Raw genomic sequence first — 19,443 nt, forward strand, 5'->3', positions numbered from 1 at the left:
TTTGCAGTTTAATTTTTTGGAGCAACATTCTCATTCCCCGTGGAGCTAAAGTAACTTTCTGCCAAATCAAGTCAAGCCTAACATAATATGAAAGCAATTTGGGATTCTTTATAAGATTCGACCGAGTTTCAGTTGGTGGTCAGTAAGATGGGTTTAATAAATTCTGGATTTAATTTTCCTTTGAGGCAAAGGAGTAAGGCTGTGTGGTGAGAATGTGCCTTTTTAAGGGTTTTATGCAAATATGCACCTAAAACCCCCCACAAATTACCTGCTCATCAATCAGTCTGGAAAGCAAATGTGTGATCCACTGCTCTGATCCAAACACAAAACACACTGGGCGTGTAGAGCGGACACGCAATTGCTGGAGTGGATTTCACATTCAGTTCACATCCAAATGTTCGAGACTGCCATCATGAATATAATTACGAGAAACACGGCAACAAACCACATAGCCTGCAGTGAACTTTCTGCAAAGACAATAAGTGAAAGGCGCAGTGTCTCTATAAACAGTGGTGATCAGGGGTCAGACATTTTATGAATTTCTGACACGTTATTAACTGTTTCTACATGAGCTGCGACGTCAGACATTATTGTTAGGATAAAACGTCAGGTCGTGGTTATTCTTTGTTGACAACAAACAAGTAGATCTACATGTCAGACTGATTAGCAAGATATTAAAATGAAATCAATTGCAGTCAGGTATTAGTGTCTGCGTCTTGATGAGTTGTAAATGAGAGAAAGGACATTATTGTGATTGTGACAAAACACAAACGCATAACAAACATTTATTCGACTCTTAACTACTGAGGAATCTGGAATATGAATTACAAATTAGTCATGTAAATGTGAAAAGCTTGGGCTGCAAAAACTTTTAGTATTGCAGCCGTAAGGAAGAATCACACTGTTCCTGGAATTCTATTGATTATTCATCTCCGTAATGACCCTTTTGTCCCAAGCTGTTAGACTTCAGTGCGATGTAGCTTCAGAGATCCGAGAAACAATTACAGCTCACATTAAAGAGCAAGCCGGTTCACAATACTGAGAGTCTTTAGCGATAATAAGATCATAGAAAATGTTGAAATGTGATTTCTTTTCTTTTTTTCTATCAGAGTTTCAACCTTTCAGCTGAAGGCGTTCATTTCTGTCTCAGAAGCCAAGTGAAGCATGCGAATATGCAGCCACTGACCACAAATCATTCAACACCTTAACATCTGTGCTGGTTCACCCTAAAAATAGCAACCGCCCTAGAGTGAAAAACTGGAATGGGGTATGACATTACATGTGACAACTTCGGGGACCATTACATTGATGAAATAGGAAGTACACCGAGCTGAGGACTGAATGAAAACTGAAACTAGACAACAGTGTACACCAGACCAGAATCAGAGACAGCAGCACAGACAGCAAATAGGTCAAAGGACAATAACAAGGAGGCCATGGAAAAAAAAATCACAGAAGCCACTGAATCACTGCACAAGAAAACCCCACAGAGACAGAGACAGGACTGATGATAATTTTATACTAACATCATGTGATGACACCGGATTTGAGAGCGCTCCAAAAAGATGCTCAGCAACAGTGCTACTGATAAATATGCTCAATTGTATTATTTGGGGGAAAGCAACAATTTAAAAACCTCACACAGCCATTTTATGAGTCACCATGCTCTTTCGTTGTCTTAGATTTAATGGAATAGATGACATTTATTTGCTTTCTGTAGTGGAGGCAGAAGAAAAAAGACTGGTAGTACCCTGTCAAGTCAATGCACGGAGGATGAGGTGATAAGCTAAGTGCAAAGAACCTTTAAAGCTCCCCGAGTAAAAACAGTGTATCTCATTTGTTTATTCTCAAAACAAACTGTGATGTGGAAATTACAAACAAATGTATTTTAAGATGGACTTGAAAACATTGTGCAAGGTTTTTTTTTGTATTTGTTTCATCTGTTTGCCCAGTATTTCTGTGTATCACCTGTACTGGTTGCCTGGCAACCTCATTGCCATGTCAAGGTAGGCAAAAAAAAACAACATGCAAATGGCACTGAGTTCACAAAATTACCATTTTGCTTTACATGTATGTCTGCGTACATTGCGAGCTTTAGATTTGCTGGCACGTGTACGTTTTGAAATAATCAAAATCTAACTTAATTTTCACCCGGGGCTGAATGCGGCTCCGCACTTGAAGCACAAGCATAAGTGGTATCATTGCTAACTTTTCAACGAGCAGTAATAAAATCTAAGCATTAGAGTATTTCCCATTAAACTCAAATCCATTATGCATAATGCTGTGGGGGGTATAGGTGGTTAGCAGTGGCGCCTCACAGTGAGGAGGTTTCAGTTTGAATCTCAGTTTGGTTTATCGCCTCAGTTTTCACTCACAGTCCATAAAAAAATCTCAATCCCAGATTGAGGGTATAGGTTAATAGGAGACTCTAAACCAGGGGTCGCCAACCTTTTCGAGACCGAGAGCTACCTTAAGGGTTGAGAATAATATGGAGGGCTACCATATTCACATTTTATGCAATTTACCATTTAAATAATTATGCATTCAATTGCATACACATTAATTCCAGTGCTTACTCCAGACAATTATCAGTTTTTTATAAACTATATCAATGATATTTTACTGAGTGATCATATGGATACATGCAAGTGAGGTGAAGTGAGCCCTTTGTGGGCACCTTGTTGGCGGGGCACCACGTTGGCGACCACTGCTCTAAACTGACTGTAGGTGTGAATATGAGTGATAGACTGATTGTTACTCCACTCCGTGGAGTGGAAGTGAAGTATTGTTGCGTGAATGGGGGGAAGTCTGCCATCTCCGATTGCCTTGTTTCTGTATGTTGGCCCTGTGATAGACTGGTGATCGGTCCTTGTGTACGACATTTAATTTGTTATCTTTTATAGCAAACATGTCCAAAGTCCGGTCCATGAGCCAATCGGGGCCTACAGTAAGATTTTGTACGGTCTGCAGCTTCGGTTTTATAATATATTATTTATTGACATACCAGTCACGTGTCATCCTCATTAGCTCAGCTGGTCAGGAGTTGTGCTTTACCCCCAGTCCAGAATAAACCATGGATTAAAGTGGCCTATGCTAGATTATACCCCGGATATATTATAGCCTATGCCGCTTTAACCCCGGAGTATAAATTAGCCAAGACTATATCCGTCTAGGCCAGAATATACCCCTCTTGTGTAAAGTGGTTTTGACTGTATTTACACAAGAAATTAGCTAATTTCAAGAAAATGTTTCATTTTCGACTTAAATATAGTGTTCCAGGGTAAATTCATGTTCCTGTTGCTGTTTTATAAATATTAGTGAGTGAATACACTGTGTAAATACAATCAAAATCTCTTTGCACAAGAGGAGTATACCGGGTTTGCAACCATTTGTTCACTCATGTGTGGCTTAGATATATGGTTACATTGCCATTTAATAACAACAATTTAAAAATTGTGACAAGGAAAATAAAATTATTATTAAACAGTGCATTTGTAACTTTTACTTTAAAAAAATCTAAAAAAAAAAAAAAAAAAACATTGGCCCTGGGAATCTTCACATTATCAAATCTGGCCCATGGTAAAAAAAAGTTTGGACACCCCTGTTTTATACCCTGTGCTCTGTATTTAAGAATGAGTGTGATCTGTTCCACATAAGAGACAAACAAATTTAACATGTACGGTGTTTTATTTCTGGGGGCCTCCCTCTAAATTCCTTTTGCGTTAAATCTAGTGTACCCTCACAAAGGTTGAGCCAGATGCATCGCCGTGCTCTTACCTCAAGTGTCCCACATACAGTGTGAGAGAATTGCTGGTTATACTGCTCCTAGGACCGGCAGAGAAGCAGCAGGTTAGAAAAAAAACACCTCCCAAGAGAAATGATTTGGGGTATTGGAGAACTGCAGAGGCGAATAAAGTGAATGCAATTTCAAAAGGGAAATAATGGAGGTCATGGCGCTTGATGTTCCTGTGGTGGCCACGAAAATAACTTGGTTGATGATGGAATCAATCACACCTCCATGGTACAGAATGTTAATGAGGTCATTTGTTTCTGGTTTTGCATTTTTTGCATGTTCTTTTTATGTATATTTTAATAACCGTGTTACTATGAAACCCAGCCATCCATTACTAAATGGAATCAAGTGTGGTCGTCTCTCGAATGCCGTTTGATATCAGCTGACTGAGGCCATATTTGAAACGTGACGTGTTTGTTTTTCTCTCGCGTTTTTGTTGTGATGAGTGAACGTGAGATCAAAATGGAGTTTATCCTCTAATATCTGCTGCCACTCAAGACTGGGGGGGGAGGGAGGAAATGCTCACTCAATGTGACATTACTTTGGTGTATGTGCTCAACATGCCACTACTTCTTTCATTTCCTGGGAGCTAAAATTTACAACTTATCCTTTGACAAGAGAAGTAAACACATCTAACATGACCCAGGCTGTGATCTTGCAGGGTAAAAAAAAAAGGAAAACCTGCCACAGCGTCTGATTCTTGACAACCTCAAAGAAAACAATGACCCTTTTTTTCTTCATATATATGTGTGTGTGAGTGTGTGTGTTTGTGTGTTATATTAGACACAAGCCGTAATAATTTAAGGGCATTAATGAAATTGAGTAAAATAGTTTTACATGTATAGATTTGACATTAATGGCGACAAAATGTCTGTCTTTTGTGTTAAATCCACAAGGTGAAGCCACTGAATCGACATGTTCAGATGGAGACAATGACAACAGCAGGGCATGTGGAACGGCTCATGAAATGTCCTTGTGCTTTTTGCAGTGGCACTTCATCTCAGGCTGGGGGGGGGGGGAAGAAAAAAAAGTTATTTGGTATGCAACGGATCTATCATTTTCTTCAAAACGTAATTTAAATTAACTTTTTGTACAGATATGCATCCGGCAAAATGGCCGACAGAGGAACAGGGCAATCAGAGAATTACAAAAGACGTGATTTATTTATTTTTTTCCGATGTGAAATTGAAATTGAGCAAAGCGGAGCAAAAACACCTGCCACGCAAACATTCCGAGATATTCCCCAACATCTTCCCTTTGTCTTCGGACGTTTCTCTTATCCCACATTCAGACCACGTGGAGCCGATTGTTTCTCACGTACAGAACTCATCAGTTTCTCCACTGACAATTCATTCAGCCTTTCTACTGACAACCACACCAGCAGTGCAGCGGTGATAATTGTGTCCTGTTGTTACAACCATGACAGCTACATTTATTTTAAGAGAAACACTGTCCAACTTATTAATACTTAATATAAAGTGAGGGTAAAACCTCTGCACCATGCGCGGCTCAGTCTTTCTTCTTAAATTCAGGGAAGTCCAAAGAGAATGTTTGATTCTCGCTAAATAAAAATAAGCCAGTAGCCATGTCTAATTGCAGATGAAGGCTCAAATTAAAATGTCAGGGAATACATGGAGAGGTAGTGGCGACAGAGCTCGAGAGTTTAAATTTATGTTAGAAATTAAACCATTTTCAAGGAAGATGCAATTTGAGCTGCAGTATTACCCTGGCAACACTGTGTTATTAGTTTCGACAATTCTCAGTCATGTTAATGTTGGGAAGGAAGGAAGGAAGGAAAACAGCATGCCACCTAGTGGGATGCGAATAACCCATATATCTCATCCCCAATTAGTATTAGGCTGTATTGCAAAGTGACAGGAATGTAATTCATAAATACTGTAGCAACATGGAAGAGGAGGGAGTCTGTGAGTCTCACACAGACAGGAAATATCGACCAAACCTTTCCAATTACTTCAAGGTTAACTGTTTCAGCTAATTACATAAGTTATTTAGACGGATTGATGCAACATGCTTTTCTGTGCTCCCTCTCTCCTTCTCCCCCACTCCCCGTCTATGCTGAATTTTATATTCATTATACTAGAGAGCAGCAAAAAGGCTCTGTTTCCTTTGGCAGCATGTCTCCACGACAGACCACACTGACACAATGAGACACTCTCCCTGCTCAGCAGTAAACCACAATCAACTGGTGAACAACTGGCACAGATTTATCATCATCAGCTCAGGACCAAAGCCCTGTGTGTGAGCCGACACACTCTGCAGATAGAGAACTGCAGTCACTACTGCCATTACTGCTCAAGTCAGAGGATTGACCACTCTGTTACAGAGGTGGGGAAAAAGTAGGGTGGAGAGACTCCGTGTGCACATTTACTCAGTGATAAACTAACGAGACAGAGCATTGCGTTTTTCAGCGGGATCTAAATGGATGCCATATTATTACGGCACTTAGAGGAAGTTCACTCATACTTTTGTTTTTGCCTTTTCTGTCACTGTGGTAACATTCAGAGTACTCTGCTCACTCATGCGTGCAGTGACGTTTGTTCTTATATTGATGCATAAGAGCTCATCCTGCTCAAGCCCAATTGTGATGTGAGCATTTGTTGTACAACATAGTGCGTTCCATTGTAAATGTGCTCAATAGAAGTATGAATCAGTGATCCTGAGTGTTTTTATAGTTGTGCAGTAAAAAGAGAAATGTAGAATATCAATTAAATCTCTCTGTGAACATTTTGTGGGTTGGGCTTTTGGTTGAATGCAAGAAAGGAGAGGAGAATGGGATTTGAGTCACAGAATAACTCGTATGTGCGTCAGCTGACAAGGAGAACTCAACGACCCGATTGTCAAAGTCTTTCTGTTCACTACATCTGAATGCATGCCATGCTTAACAAGATATTTAAATATCCTGTAGCTTATCATGAAATTATACAAATGGGATAATAGTACTGTCATGGACCTGTCAGGGAACGCACTACAGCCATACAAAGAGGGTATACAACTGAAATAATAGCAGGGCTGTAAAAAATATGGACACTTACTCCCACATTGCTTGATGTTATTGTTGAGCACAACCTTTTCCTTGACACTGAGCAGAACTCTATTAAAACGGATGATTTGTAATACGTAGCAAGAGCTCATGAAATACACCTGTCCGCTATATCCGAGAAAGATGTTGTAGTTCTAATGAACTAATCCCAGCAGCAACAAATTGAATAGGCTGTTTAATTTGTTGAATCGCATTGTTCCGATCACATCTTATAAATAACTGAGGCCCATATGTGTAAATGATGGTTGGGTAGATTGTAATTTTCAGGGGTTACTTGCATAGCATGATGTTTCCCCCTAGTGGTACAAGATCCAAAATAGAACATTGGTGATAGTGATGCCTTACAGGCTACATGCAGTGCAGTATCTACTCTTTAATCAGGACAATATCTTCAGAGTCTTTGAAGGTCGACTTCAGCTACTTGACAGATTGCAGAACATTCTTTGTAAAACAAACTTAAATTACTCCTTTTCCAAGCAGCACTCTTGACCAGAACCCACACCAAATAATAACAGACAAGTATAATCAGATGAGACAGCAGACTGCTGAGATACAAATAAAATATAAAACCTCATTTATATAATTATCAAAAACCTGCATATATTTGTGTGCTACATGGCTTACAATATGACATTTTTCTTTCATTGTTTTTGCTAAAATCACTTCCACATTTATCATTAAACATACAGACATAACCACAACATGCTCTGCTGTGGAATAGTGAACATTATTTGGATTTTTCCTTTCTTCTCCAACCATAATTATCACTTGGGGTATTAACACAATAGAGTGTGATATTAACACATTATAGTGTTTTTGGTTTTTTTTATTTCCTTGTTTTCAGTGACACCTCTCTCTCAGTTCCCTTAAAAAAACACAACTTAAAAAATTAAGTTAAGACATAATAAGTTAATTATCTGGCCATTGTATTCGCATCCAAGACTCCATGTTTTCAATTGGTTTTGTAGCTTTGTTCTAATGTGTGCTCACTTATGTTAACATGTTGTCCAGACATTTTACTATTATGTATTATGTATACACACACATATATATATATATATATATATACACATATACATATATATATATATATATATATATATATATATATAGATGGATATATATATAGATAGATATATAGATAGATATATACAAGACAAATCCAGGACAAATGTTGTCAATTTTAAGTAAATAGTTGCTTTTTCTTCACACTTTTCTTGAGTTTTAACTTTCCTAATGTATCAAGGCATTAATATGTAAATTAACTTACTTTTATACAGTATGATTCCCAAGGTATGCTCTGCGGCCACCAGTTGGGCTATAAAGACACTGCAAATAAAAATAAACAAATAGAAACTGTTTTAATTTTCAAGTTTTGAAATGAAGCTTCCAACAACCATAAAATATTTGCTACCTAAGTTACTTAAACATGCTAAAGCTGCAACAACTTGAGACATTTGAGTAAACCTAGTTAGTTAAGTTAGTTAAGTTGTACACCGAAAAAAATTTGGGAGTGACGTTTACTTAAGAAAAGCTAGGCAAGTTTTTCCACACAGAAAGTGCTATAATCTTTACTCAGGCTACTTCTAAGTAATATTACTACTTACTAGAACCACTTATTTTTTTATGAAAAGTAGACAAGTAAATTGCACTGGCAATTCTCACCTATAGCTTGTAACTTTCACTCAGATTACCAATGCATCTAATTGCAAAATCCAAGAAAACGTTGCTGATGTTTCTATGCGTTTCTCACTCATCTTTTCTTTGTTAAATTCTACGTAATTAAGTAATATTTATTATGAATGTTTTAGTTATTATTAATTGAATTAAGTAAATATTTTAACTATTCTATTAAATAATTCAATATTTTCCAAAAACAAATATTTGCAGCTTAAGGGATTTTTGAAAGACACTTTTATTTCACATTTGAAATGGCATAGATATTTAAAATATCTACATAACATAACCACAAACACATGGCCCTAGAACTTCTTGCTAACACAAATTTTAAAACAGTGCATATATATATATATATATATATATATATATATATATATACACATATATATATATATATACACAATATATGCACACACACTCTATGGAGTACATACATCAAGGGAGTTCAGAAACCATTATAAAGCTCAAAAGTAAGGAAACTAATAGTGTTACAGTTGACTTTTCCCTTCTAATTCTGTAATTCCATCAATTGGGCTCTATTACAAAATTAAAAAGATTGATGCTTTCACTTCCTCATTGATTTAAGAGGCATAAGTTCATTGAGGAAGAAAAAAATCCTCCACTGTCCACTTTCTTCAACTTTCAGAACAGTAAAGAATACATACATCAACTCTGCCCATTAACAGTTGCAATCACTACCTTCTCAGGATGTTCAGGACATATAAAACTGAGCAACACTTGAAATCACTGTCATAAAACTGACTCAAAATACAAAAAAACTGACTCAAACTTGGTGCTTTCATTTTCTTGTGGCGAGACTGGACATTTGCTGACATTCTCAGGGTGCGTCAGCCATGGAGTCCAAATTAGCAGTCAGAAGGTCCTATGTTCTGATTTAAAAAAAAAAAAAAAGGTTATCTATATGCCTTTCACGTAATTTCTACTAACTCAAGGATGCACGTTGATATTATTTTTTAAAATTTACATATCATATGGCCCTGTGTCGACTGGTGAACTGCCCATGGTGTACCCCATGTCAGCTGAGATTGGCACAGCACTCCCCACGACCCTCAGTGGATAAAGCAGTAGAAGATGGATATTACAAATGATGTGTCCATTATTTTGTAATATTACCTGTATGGCCAGGGGCTTTTGTAGTCCTAAGTAGTTGCTATTGTGGAAAACAGAAAACTGAAATGTAGTGACAAGAAGCAGTGACTCAATTTACATAGTGCTGTGGTGCCAATTCCATCAAACAGTTATACTTTCTATATAATAAAGTAATAAAGTACATAACTAATAACATAACCTGCTAGTGTATGTGATGTGACAGTATTGTTATAATACAGTTTACAAAGGAAAAATCATTGAAAGTAGTTCAATGAATGAAAGAATAAGCTAAAACAGTTCTCTAAATTGATAGTATAGACAGCAGAAATCAATAGATATGCAACATTATGTTTCTGACTCTACCATGCATAAAATGTACCGTTTGAATAAATTAGATTGATTAGATAGATGCATTATTGTTGCAATTTGCAGACGGTCCCTGAACACCTGACTGAGAGCCGGCTACACACGGACAAATGCATTCCTCCAGCACAGTCATGGCTCCCACAGAGGCGGTCGTACTATGAGCGACGCTGACCCGCGCGCACTGTATCGGTGTCGCATTTAATACAGGTCGATGTAAAGACCTGAGTGAAACTGAGTGCGTGTACACGGAGACCGCGCGGTGATCCGCATTGAGTACGCACTTCGTTGTTTTTTTTTTTTTCAAATTACACCTCCCGGCAGCGGTGCGAAAACTTGACACAACTTGAAACATGACAGCTAGACCATGGTCGTTTTAATGTGTTCACAAATACACATATACAATCATAGATTAACTCAAGTCTATTGTATCAGTATCAACAACTGAAAATGTCAAAGGACTTCAACTTCAGTGACTTGTAACGGTCGAATGGTGGGAGGGGGGGGGGTCAACAGAGCTGGCAGCACAACTTTTCCTTATTTCTGTAAAACGCGTATCATATAACAATGACATTCACTCGTTCCAGTCAGCAGCATATTTACCACATCCAGCTTTGATAAAACCACGACCTCGTGTAATGGGGGCGAAAAGGACATACCTCGTGCCAGCAAAGTTTGTTAGCTAGTTAGCTAGCTACCAGGAAAATACATTATTTGCTACCGCTGCAGCCACCACTGCTTTCAGTGCGGAGAAACTGATTTAACTAGATAAGCCAACAGGAAAGTAAACAGTTTGTTTCGCTTAAAATTGACCTTCATGGTTCCATATTCACGTTACGTCTCAGTCAAACTCCGCCAACCTAGTTGAGATGTGGACCATGGCATGTAGTTCGTGTCTACACGTCCATGACCGCTGAAATGCGGGGCGGGGCTTTGACGTCATGCTCCGTATGCAGAGAAGGTTGCCAGATTCACTGATGTCACTCAATTACATTTTACCTGGAAATATCAACTGGTTTAGTGAAAATGACTTGGATGGAAGGATTCAATTTACATACAAAACTGAGGACACATATTTACAAAGAATCACCAAGTAATGCACTACTTTTTTAAAGTTAAAGCACCAAATTTGAATTTTTTTGTAGCATGTATATAGATAATTGAAATAATAATTACATATTTTTTTTCAGAGTAAAGTTATATTAACCTACACTTTTCAAGACAACTAGTTACCTAAATCTTTATTTTAGCTCAGGTTTTTTAGCTCAAAATTAGCTCATTACACTTTTAATACAGACATACAGACCCCAACTCAAGACCCAAGTTCAAATGTTGTTTTCTGCCTGATTATGAGATTAAAAAAAAAACTGCAGAGTTTCCCCCACAATTCAACTTGTCCAAATGTTGACATATTCTTATGGCTGTTGAAACAAAATGAAGATTAGACACAAGTAGCAAAAAACATTGCATTTGTGGGATGAGCCCGGGGCACCGAATGATATCGATTCAAAGATGTTCCATCTTTATATGCAGTTGGATATGATGGACAATCGTGCCCCAAAGTTCAGATTCCGTGATGCCATAAAGCATAATCACAGCAATGCAGTCATACAGCCATTTTTCATAAATAACCCTAACATCGGCAGGTGCAGAGGCTGAAAATGCCATGTGCAGTTGTGACTCATTCGTCAGTGGACTACTGATGAGATGAAAAACCTGCTCTAAAAACGTTCGTTCTCTATTACCTTGGAAGATTTCAAATGTGCTGTGAGAGATTCTGCAGGACGTTAATGTGTGAAGTCCATTTGGATATGAATAAACACAGTGTCTGCCAGCAGTGGCTTTTCTAACAGACACACTAAACTGTGCAAGCGAATGTACCTTGTGGCGCAAATTGCCAGGTCATTGCACAACTATTTGACCTACAAGAAGCATATAAAGCAATGATAAAGGGAATGATATTGTATTGACAGATAAATGCATTTTGCTTCTGTGTACAATCGGCTATCTGTCAGACCAGTGCACATCACTGGGGGCACAAATATGACCTTCTTTTTTATTGCTCGTCTTTTATACTACACAGCATTGAGTCCGGCCTAAATTAAAGTCAATAACTTTGTCTAACAGTAGTGACTTTGGAGAATAAATGTATAAAGTCAAAACGGTGGTGTGGTCAGGTCAGCGCAAATATGGAATTAGTTTTTTTAGACTGTAGTGATAACGTGTGAGAACTCTATTTAGAGCTTTATAGATATGCAAAGGGAATCACATCCACTCTATTCCCTCTTTTATGACAGCTATCAAAAACACAAAGGCAGGTATTTATGCTTATGCAAATCAGAACAGCTCATAGTCATCTTTCTTTGCAGATGAACAGAAAACAGACACACAAAAAAAAAACAATGGCTCATGCTGCTTCCACAGATAGCTTTTCCTTGGCAGCAGATTTGAAAAGTATTCATTTTCTCTTCAGGACTGGCCCCTAGATGACTATTATGTAATGTGTAACAGCCCTTTAATCTTGTCTCATTTACTTTCACACATCACAGGATCATTTAAAGTGACCTTAAAAATAATGAGGACAGAGCACTGTGACAAACTTGAACAAGAGCGCATAAAAAATAAGCAGGGTTCTAATATTGTTAAACATTTATAGTTTCTGTCTGCCTTTCAGTTACTAGAATGAAATTATGAAATGTTGATGAAACACAGCAATAAATCAGGCCTCTGCATTTGAAGTTGTTGATGAAAACCGCTGCACATCCCCATGGACACTGTCCCTTGAATGAGAAATGTATTTGATTGATTTTATTTTTGCATTATTTATTAACAGACTTACTGTTTTGTTGCAGATCTGTGTCCTGGATTTACTATTACAGTATATGATCCTGTTGCTGATCTATTTTGGGACATTGCAGATGTTGTAGTAGTGTCTGTGCCACGGCAACATATAAAATGTGTTGAACTGTTAGCCGGTATTAAGGCTGATGGTTTGTCTGCGCCAGTTACAGTTTCAACACTCATCGTCTCATCAATAAATCATTTCGGACCAAAGACAGTTTGCACTTAACCTACATATTCATGTTTGAATTAAACCTAATAATGCTGACCAGTATGAATATGACAGCAATGCAAGCAAGTTCATTTTTAATGTCAAGAGTATTCCGATGGAACATTGTATTACTATATTTACCTTCTGTTTAGTTTGTCCCATTAAATAAGATAAATGGATTTACATACAGAAGCTGAATATTCAGCTCTAATGGCAACAGATTAGTCAGGCAATGTAATATGTGTTATATTGTGTTGTGCAAAGTGATTTAAATTATGTATAAAACCCAGAGCAGGTGCAAACACCCAGCATGGTTTTGTAAGAAATAAAGATTTATACTAAATTTTAATAGTTTACACACCATTTTCCACTTGAGTATCAGCTCTGCTCTTTCTCATTTGCATGCAAGGAACTCAACGGAGCAACCTAGGAGTGTTCAAAGTCAGTCTCCAGGTAATGGAGCAGCTTGAGATTTTACATCTCATCATCAGCGACGCGAGGTTTGATCATGTAGACTCAAATTGAGTGAAGAGTTCTGCATGTTTACAAATTCAGTGTTGGGATTTCTCATGGCAGGGGAATAATATTTCATCTTCAAAATGCTGCGTTTCTCAGTTTGTGCCGTAGTCACATGAGCAAACTGTTGGATAAATTACCATTTTCATTATTTCAATCACCATTTTATTGAAAAAGGAAATCATAACAAGACACATGAAGTTCTATATTGTATAAATATACATAAATATACACTGTATGTATAACTAGTTTTGACCTTTTTTACAAATATTTACATTTTCAAGGAACATCTTAACCATTTTACAGTTGTTTTTTTTTAAAAGATCGTTGCAACCTCTGTTGCAGTAGCCACGGTGACAAACTTTGGACTGTGCTTGTGTTGTACGTCTCCTCCGGTAACAGTGTCAGGCTGTTGCTGAGGAAAGTAGGAAGGCAGCGTCCCGGTCCTGGAGAAGGTGTGCATGCTGCTCCTAGACTTTGGCACATTTGTACCATAACCAGAGTCCTTCCAAGAGTGTGCATATCCATGATGATTGTTGAACACTGGCACCGCAGAGAAGCCAATTGTGTATGCGTTGTTTCTGGGGGTTTTGAAGCACTGTGATGGTATTGCACAGTACGTGCCTTGGCAATCCCCAGATAAGCTGTTAGCAGCGCTGGATGAACCTGATATAAGAGTGAAATAGATTAAAAATAAGGATGAGAAATTGTTGATGCAGGTATTACATTTCGGCCATTTATCATTTATGTCATTCTGGTGGATATTAAATGTTTCATTTCAGCTGTGTGTTAGTGTATATCAAAACTAAAAAACAAAGGAAATCTCACTTTTCAGCCCCGGTTGGAATGTACTGAAATTCTTCTGTCGTCCATCGCCACTGATATCAGAGTCACTGTCGTTGAAGTCACTGTCCCCTTTGCCACTGTCCTTCACGCTCAGCTGGTCATTGTTGCCGATGCCACTGCAAATACAATCGACAGTTACAGAACATGCCACCACTGTAACACATTAGCTTGATTATTGATTTCACTTATGTGCATACAGCACAAGGCGTGTCTTTGTCATGTCTAACTTGGCTCCACAAAACTGACACGAGCAGCAAATTGCATGCGTGCATGTTAAGCACTCGCTCCGGTAAATGAGATTTAAGTGTGAACTATTATCCTATCTGAGGAAAGATATCTGGTTGTCTTACCTCATTTGCAAGTAGTATTTGTCACCTTGCCACACAGACGTTGGTTGGAAATGCTTGGAGGGCAGGAACATCTAAGAGAACAAACAGAATGACAGCAGAGAGCTTAGTTTCCATTTCTGGCACAAAGATCAAGGTGGCACTTGGGAATGAGAACATCATATGCATATGAAAATGAAAAGATGAAAGAATACTGCAGCAGTTCCCTCACCTTTGTCTCTGAGTCCCCACTCTTCTCCTCATACAGGCAGGAGTCATCATCCAGAGATGAGGCGGCCCTCTCGTGGAAGAAGCCTCTTTGACCTGTGTATATGTTTGGTTCTGTGGAGCCGAGCATCGGCATGGGCCTGCTGTCAAACACGCTGTGACACACTTCTCCCTTGGTGCTGCGGCTTCTTCCCCTTCGGCTCAGTTTGCATGTGACAATAACAACCACTATTGCAATCAGCAACAGTGCACAACCCCCACTGAGCATGATGATGGTAATTAGTGAGGCATCAAGGAGGGAGCCTTCTTCATCACTTGACCGCAACACAATAACGACCTGGTCTTCAGTGGGTTCTGTGTCTGAGACAATGAATCGGAGAGTGGCGCTGGTAGAAAGTGGGGACCTGCCATTGTCAATCACACTGATTTTAATTTCCAGCACATCTCCAATTTCAGTCATCAGCCATTGTTTTAAAGCAATTTCCCCAGTGTCTTTGTTCATTGTAAAAAGCTTTGGGTCACCTTGTACAATTTGGTAGGAGAGGTCACCATTTACTCCCTCATCGCCATCTTCAGCTGACACACGGAGGGCGAGGAAGCCAGCAGGAGCATTGAAAGGCAGAGGAATATCAGCAGAGTCATTCAGGAGGATGGGGAAAGTGAAATATGGATAGTTGTCATTCTGATCCACAACTCTAATCCTGATTGTTGATGTGCTTGAAAGAGAGGGGGAGCCATTGTCTTCTGCTTGGATTACAAGCTCAATCTGCTCAAGGGTTTCATAATCAAAAGACCTTAAAGTAAACAATGATCCCGAAAGTGAATCTATAGAGACATAAGTGGACACTAGGGATCCTCCTTCCACCTCTGAGTCAATGAGTTTGTAGGAGACTTTGGCATTTTTCCCCTCATCAGCATCACGGGCAACAACAGTGGTTACATATGAACCTGGGATATTGTTTTCTAGCACTGAAACTTCATAGATTGACTTACTGAAGAGTGGGGGGTTGTCGTTCTCATCGATTACACGGATGGTGTAGTGTCTAACAGTTTTAAAAGGTGGACTTCCGAGGTCTTCTGCAACCACAGTCAGGTTGTACTCTGGGATCTTCTCTCTGTCTAAAGTCGTGGTGGTGATAATCATGAAACTATCGCCATACGCCTGCTGCAGAGTGAAATGCTCGTGCCCGAGCAGGCTGGGGCGCACGTACCCGTTGGAGCCAGAGTCGCTGTCCGAGGTGCTGATCAGAGCCACGAAACTCTCCGCAGCTGCAGCTTCAGTGATGTAGGCGACTCCGTCACTGCCGGAGGTCATCGGTTTGATGGTGATTTCCGGTGCGTTGTCGTTCACGTCCACGACGTCTATGACAACTTTGCAGATGGACGGCACAGAGTTGGCGCCTAAGTCAGAGGCTTTGATGCTCAGTTCGTATGACTTCCTCTCCTCAAAATCAACCTGTGTCTTCAAGGTGACGTCGCCGGTATATGGGTCAACGTGGAAAAGACGCGCCGCTTCCGGTGACAAACGGTCTGCCAACGCATACATCACCTCACCGTTGATGCCGTCGTCAGGGTCAAAGGCGTGCACTTTGAGAACTCGGTGACCAACCGGAGAGTCTTCATTCAACTCAACTTTCAGGGAACTGTGCGCAAATGTCGGGCTATTGTCATTGAAGTCGAGCACTTTGATGTGCACAGTCATAGACCCGGACTTTGCAGGCACTCCTCCATCAGATGCAGTGACTTGGATGGTGTAGGAGTCCTCCACCTCCCTGTCGAGTTCTCTCACCAGAACCAGTTCCGCAAATTTCACTCCATCATCTCTGTCGCGCACTTCAATGGCAAAATGAGTGGAGGGGGAAATATTGTAGCTCTGAATGTAGTGTTCACCCACGTCCTGGTCGAGGGCGATCTGGAGTGGAAATCTCGAGTCCACTGGAACATTTTCGATTATCTCCAGATGTGTCTCATTGCGTGGGAAATGCGGAGAGTGATCGTTGATGTCTCTCACCTCGATCTCCACGTGGATGAGTTGAAACTTTTCTCGGGAGAAGGCCACAATGTCGAAGGCGACGTGACACCGCGGAGAGCTGCCGCAGAGCTGCTCTCGATCAATCGTTTCTGCAACACTCAGAAGTCCGTCAATCTCCCTCATTTGAATCACAGAGGAGTTGTTTTCCTGCATGAAGCGGAACGACGTGTGTGGGTCGTCAGCTGGATCGATCTTCAAATCCCGGGACAAGTTGCCAATCTCCGTTCCAGGTGCGTCTTCTTCATAGGTGAAATATTTCGTAGTTGTACACCGGACTGTGTGTAAAAATAAAGAAAGCACGACGCACACTCCAGCTGCTGCAAACCTGAGGACTCCCATCTTGAGGGACTAAAAAGTTAAGAGAATCATAAATGGTCCAAACACTTGTGGAGCGAGTGAAACAAACGTGTGTGTCGAGCTCTCTCTTTGCCGTGGACTATAAGGCCCAGTATATGCAAATGAGCAGCCACAACGACCAATGCCCTTTGAGTATAGGACACCAAATGGAAAACGTCTGTCTCCCGCAGCAAACTGCGAACTGTTTTTATTTGTTGTTTTTTTAAAAATGCAAATGGTTGAGTAGATACACTGATTGTGAAGCTTTAATCAGGCTTATAACATTGTTGCTTGAATCAATCTGCACATGGCAATTAATTAACTAAACAGTGAGAGCACTGTATTATCCACGAGTCAAAGTCTGTCTGGAGAAAACTTGGGGGAGCAACTGAGTTTAGTCACCTGGTAAAAGGTAAAGTACTTTAAAAAAAAAAATGCATATGACCACGTCAAAGTTGTAATTACTGCAAATCACAACAAAGGCCCACGTGTCAGAAACCATTAAGGACAGTTTTTCTCAAACTTGTACACACTTCATTAAAATGACATGTGCATAGTATGATGTCTCGGACCATTTACTACCATTTCTGTTACACCTTTCATTATTTTGAGTAGGAAAACCAATCATGTCTAAGATATGAGAGTAAATCTGAAATAAAATGTATTTATAAAAAAACAACAACTGGTGGGTCCTGGAATAACTAACCTGATGTAGTTTTACTTTTCCAATCAGAGCAGAAGTCATCATCGGTGCCGAGATTCTGCACTAAACCTTTTTAAGCAAATAAAAGAACAGAGGCAGAGATAACGGCTAAAGAAACAAGAGACTTGATCATTTAGCAAGGCATCATATATCAATATTAGTAATATATAGTAATCAATATTACAATATTTATTCATCATTGAGTTCGTTCCATAACTTTACCTCCAAAACTGACACACATATTTATTTAATATTTGTTCTCTCTTTGATCATTTCAAACATAAATGATCCTCGTAAATTATAATTCCCTTTGCTTAGTTTAAAGAATGTCTGCATGCAAATAGGAATAGTTTTATTCACCACACAAAACATTATCTCTAGTGTTTTAGAAAATGCAAATATATACATACAAGGAAAGAATGTGGTACTTTAATGCTTATGTCAGTAGTAGCAAGGGGAATAGGAAATACAATAAAAACATTTAGGCTTTTACAATAGAATGCAATTTATTGACAAATAATGTGTAGAGTATTTCAATAATGCATTCTGCTATGGTCATATTCATTCATTATCTCCACAAGGAAAAGCAGAAGGCTTTCTTTCTGTTGACCAGTCAGTGGAAGTCTCGTTTCACATTACATTTCTATGTAAGATAAGAGGTAATATTGGAAAAGTGTTGTGTCGGACACACTCAACGGTTGTTTATATATATAAATACAATTCTGTTCTCAAGTGGAAGACGACAACAATGACCACACACACACAATTTTGTGCTGCTATTGTTCTTTGGACATGGCACTGACCGCAATTCATTTGGGCAGCCTTAACAAGCATAATCCTTAATCTTTAACATACCCATTTAATGACTAATCCTAACCTTAACAAATCCACAATACTTAGCCCTAAATTTGACCAGTTCCCCAGAACTGAGGTTCTGGCTCATTAGGAACTGTCTGTGACAAAATCAGTGCTTATGCCAGAAAAGAGCATAATACTCAGCAAATACAAGTACACACACACACACAAACACACATAGTCAAGGCTCCCATAGCGACAACATAAGAGCATGACTCAACCAGACCTTTGTCAACCATATGGATGATTATCTTCTGCTGATTAAAAGGTGTCTGCAGCCCTTCAAAGGGCTCCTGACACCTCACCACAGTTTGGGTTAAATTTATCTCAGACCCCCAAAGGGCACATACAGGAAGGTGTTAAAAATCACACAATAAAGAGGCACATCAGGGTGTGATTCTGTGCAGTGAGAGGTTATAGGAGGCTCTTTTCTGCCATGGAGTGTTTATATAAGCTTGATTTTGCTTATATGCCAAATATGAAAATTGATTTCCTCTGTCAAATAATGGTGCCCGCTGTTTTTTTTTTTTTTAAGAACACAA

The 19,443-nt window shown here is 39.2% G+C and overlaps 1 protein-coding gene and 1 long non-coding RNA gene across 2 annotated transcripts; both read right to left on the reverse strand.

The window, feature by feature from the left end:
- Positions 1-8,963: 8,963 nt before the first annotated feature.
- On the reverse strand, positions 8,964-10,923 carry LOC131455244 (uncharacterized). Its single transcript, XR_009239782.1, has 3 exons — positions 10,821-10,923; positions 9,669-9,725; positions 8,964-9,424 (listed from the first exon to the last, which is right to left on the reverse strand). It is a non-coding gene; the product is annotated as an uncharacterized LOC131455244 (long non-coding RNA).
- Positions 10,924-13,708: 2,785 nt separating this feature from the next.
- On the reverse strand, positions 13,709-17,346 carry pcdh8 (protocadherin 8). Its single transcript, XM_058623135.1, has 4 exons — positions 14,980-17,346; positions 14,772-14,842; positions 14,404-14,537; positions 13,709-14,241 (listed from the first exon to the last, which is right to left on the reverse strand). The coding sequence occupies exons 1-4, from the start codon at positions 17,344-17,346 to the stop codon at positions 13,892-13,894; spliced, it is 2,922 nt and encodes a 973-aa protein (XP_058479118.1). The 3' UTR covers positions 13,709-13,891.
- Between the last annotated feature and the right edge of the window lie 2,097 nt (positions 17,347-19,443).

This window comes from Solea solea, chromosome 2, assembly GCF_958295425.1.
Source record: "Solea solea chromosome 2, fSolSol10.1, whole genome shotgun sequence".
In the NCBI taxonomy this organism is placed as follows: Eukaryota; Metazoa; Chordata; class Actinopteri; order Pleuronectiformes; family Soleidae; genus Solea; species Solea solea.